This window comes from Solanum dulcamara, chromosome 4 (genome assembly GCF_947179165.1).
Source record: "Solanum dulcamara chromosome 4, daSolDulc1.2, whole genome shotgun sequence".
Lineage (NCBI taxonomy): Eukaryota > Viridiplantae > Streptophyta > Magnoliopsida > Solanales > Solanaceae > Solanum > Solanum dulcamara.
Window position 1 is genome coordinate 34,193,233 of NC_077240.1, and position 1,396 is coordinate 34,194,628.

At 35.0% G+C, this 1,396-nt stretch overlaps 1 protein-coding gene across 1 annotated transcript; it reads left to right on the forward strand.

Annotated features, from left to right (window-relative positions):
- The first annotated feature begins 223 nt into the window (after window positions 1-223).
- On the forward strand, window positions 224-920 carry LOC129884966 (putative lipid-transfer protein DIR1). The gene has a single exon (XM_055959223.1). It carries the CDS (start codon window positions 410-412, stop codon window positions 719-721), a length of 312 nt encoding a protein of 103 aa, XP_055815198.1. The 5' UTR covers window positions 224-409; the 3' UTR covers window positions 722-920.
- Window positions 921-1,396: the final 476 nt, after the last annotated feature.

Here is a 1,396-nt window from a genome sequence, read left to right on the forward strand (position 1 = left end):
TAATTAATAGGTGAATTGTAATGTTGGCTAGGTCTTATCTTTTTTATACAAAAATAAAATTAATGAGCAAACTGTGTTGTTGGCTAGATTTGTACCACAAAACATGATGTAAACCATCTCATCACTTTAAGCATATGTTCTATAAGAATTATACAAGTAATATATCAAATATATATAGTTGGACGACCACGGTTCCGTGACCCTTAGCACATAAATTCGCCCCTCACTACGTACTACTCTAACGTGATTAGAGTTGCCAGTTGGGCGTAGCTATAATTGTTGTTTTATGTTTAATTTGCCCCCTCAGTCTATCAAAATCTCTTTGGGTCCTCAGCTTATAAATTCAAGAATTTAACTTGCAAACTCCACACAAACTCTACTTGGGTGCTGAGTAAGAAAGCCAGAACACATGCCCATGAAAGGAAGCAAAGTGGAAGTTTTGGGTATGGTGGTTCTAGGACTACTACTTCTAGTAGAATTTGCTAGTGGATTGAGTATTTGTAACATGAACGACGATGGTTTGACAGCGTGTAAGCCATCAGTAACACAACCAAATCCAGTGGATCCATCTGCTTCTTGCTGTGAAGCCTTGTCAGGTGCAGACTTGCAGTGCTTGTGTTCTTATAGGAATTCATTCTTATTGCCCTCTCTTGGGATTGATCCTGAACTTGCCTTGGCTCTTCCTACTAAATGCAATCTCACTTCTCCTCCTAATTGTTAAAAACAAAACTAAATAGTGATCTTCAATTTCTTCCCTACTATACTCCTAGCTAGCTTCTTAATTAAACTACTTTGTTGTAGTAATTTAAATTATGTTTGATTTTGAGACCCGGATCCATTTGAAAAGGAGGGTAGGGTCTCGTTTGTTTTCGTTATGATTAAAATGTTTGAATTTGAATGATTAAGATATTCTTTCTAAATGTGAACACTAAATGATTAAGAATGTTTGCTTTCAATATTTGAATGTCCATAATTTGTTTATTTCTAAACATACGATTCAAATAAAAAAGTAATTGAATATTAGAAAAAATAATTATTATTTGATAAAAAAATAGAACATTTATTCTTGCTACTGATGGTTGGTTTGTAGTGGTAGTGCTAGCGGTTGGTGTTAGTGGCTAGTAATAGTGGTGATAGTTGTAATGCCGGAGGTGGTTGATGTTGTAGTGACTGTCGTGATGATAATGGTAGAGAGTGATAGTAGTGGTTGTTATGATGATGAAGTTGGTTGAGGTAAGTAATTGATAATACTAATGGTGGTGTGTAATGACCCTGAAGATCGTTTTTGATAATTTTTACAAAATGGCCATTTTACCCCCTTCAATAGTTGTGCCTGACTCATGTTTGGTCAGTATTTGATGTCGATTTTGTGAAATTCTATGATAAGTTGAGATTT

Excerpts from the sequence above, each read along its gene's own strand:
- LOC129884966 (XM_055959223.1), top strand. The coding sequence starts at position 410 with ATGCCCATGAAAGGAAGCAAAGTGGAAGTTTTGGGTATGGTGGTTCTA.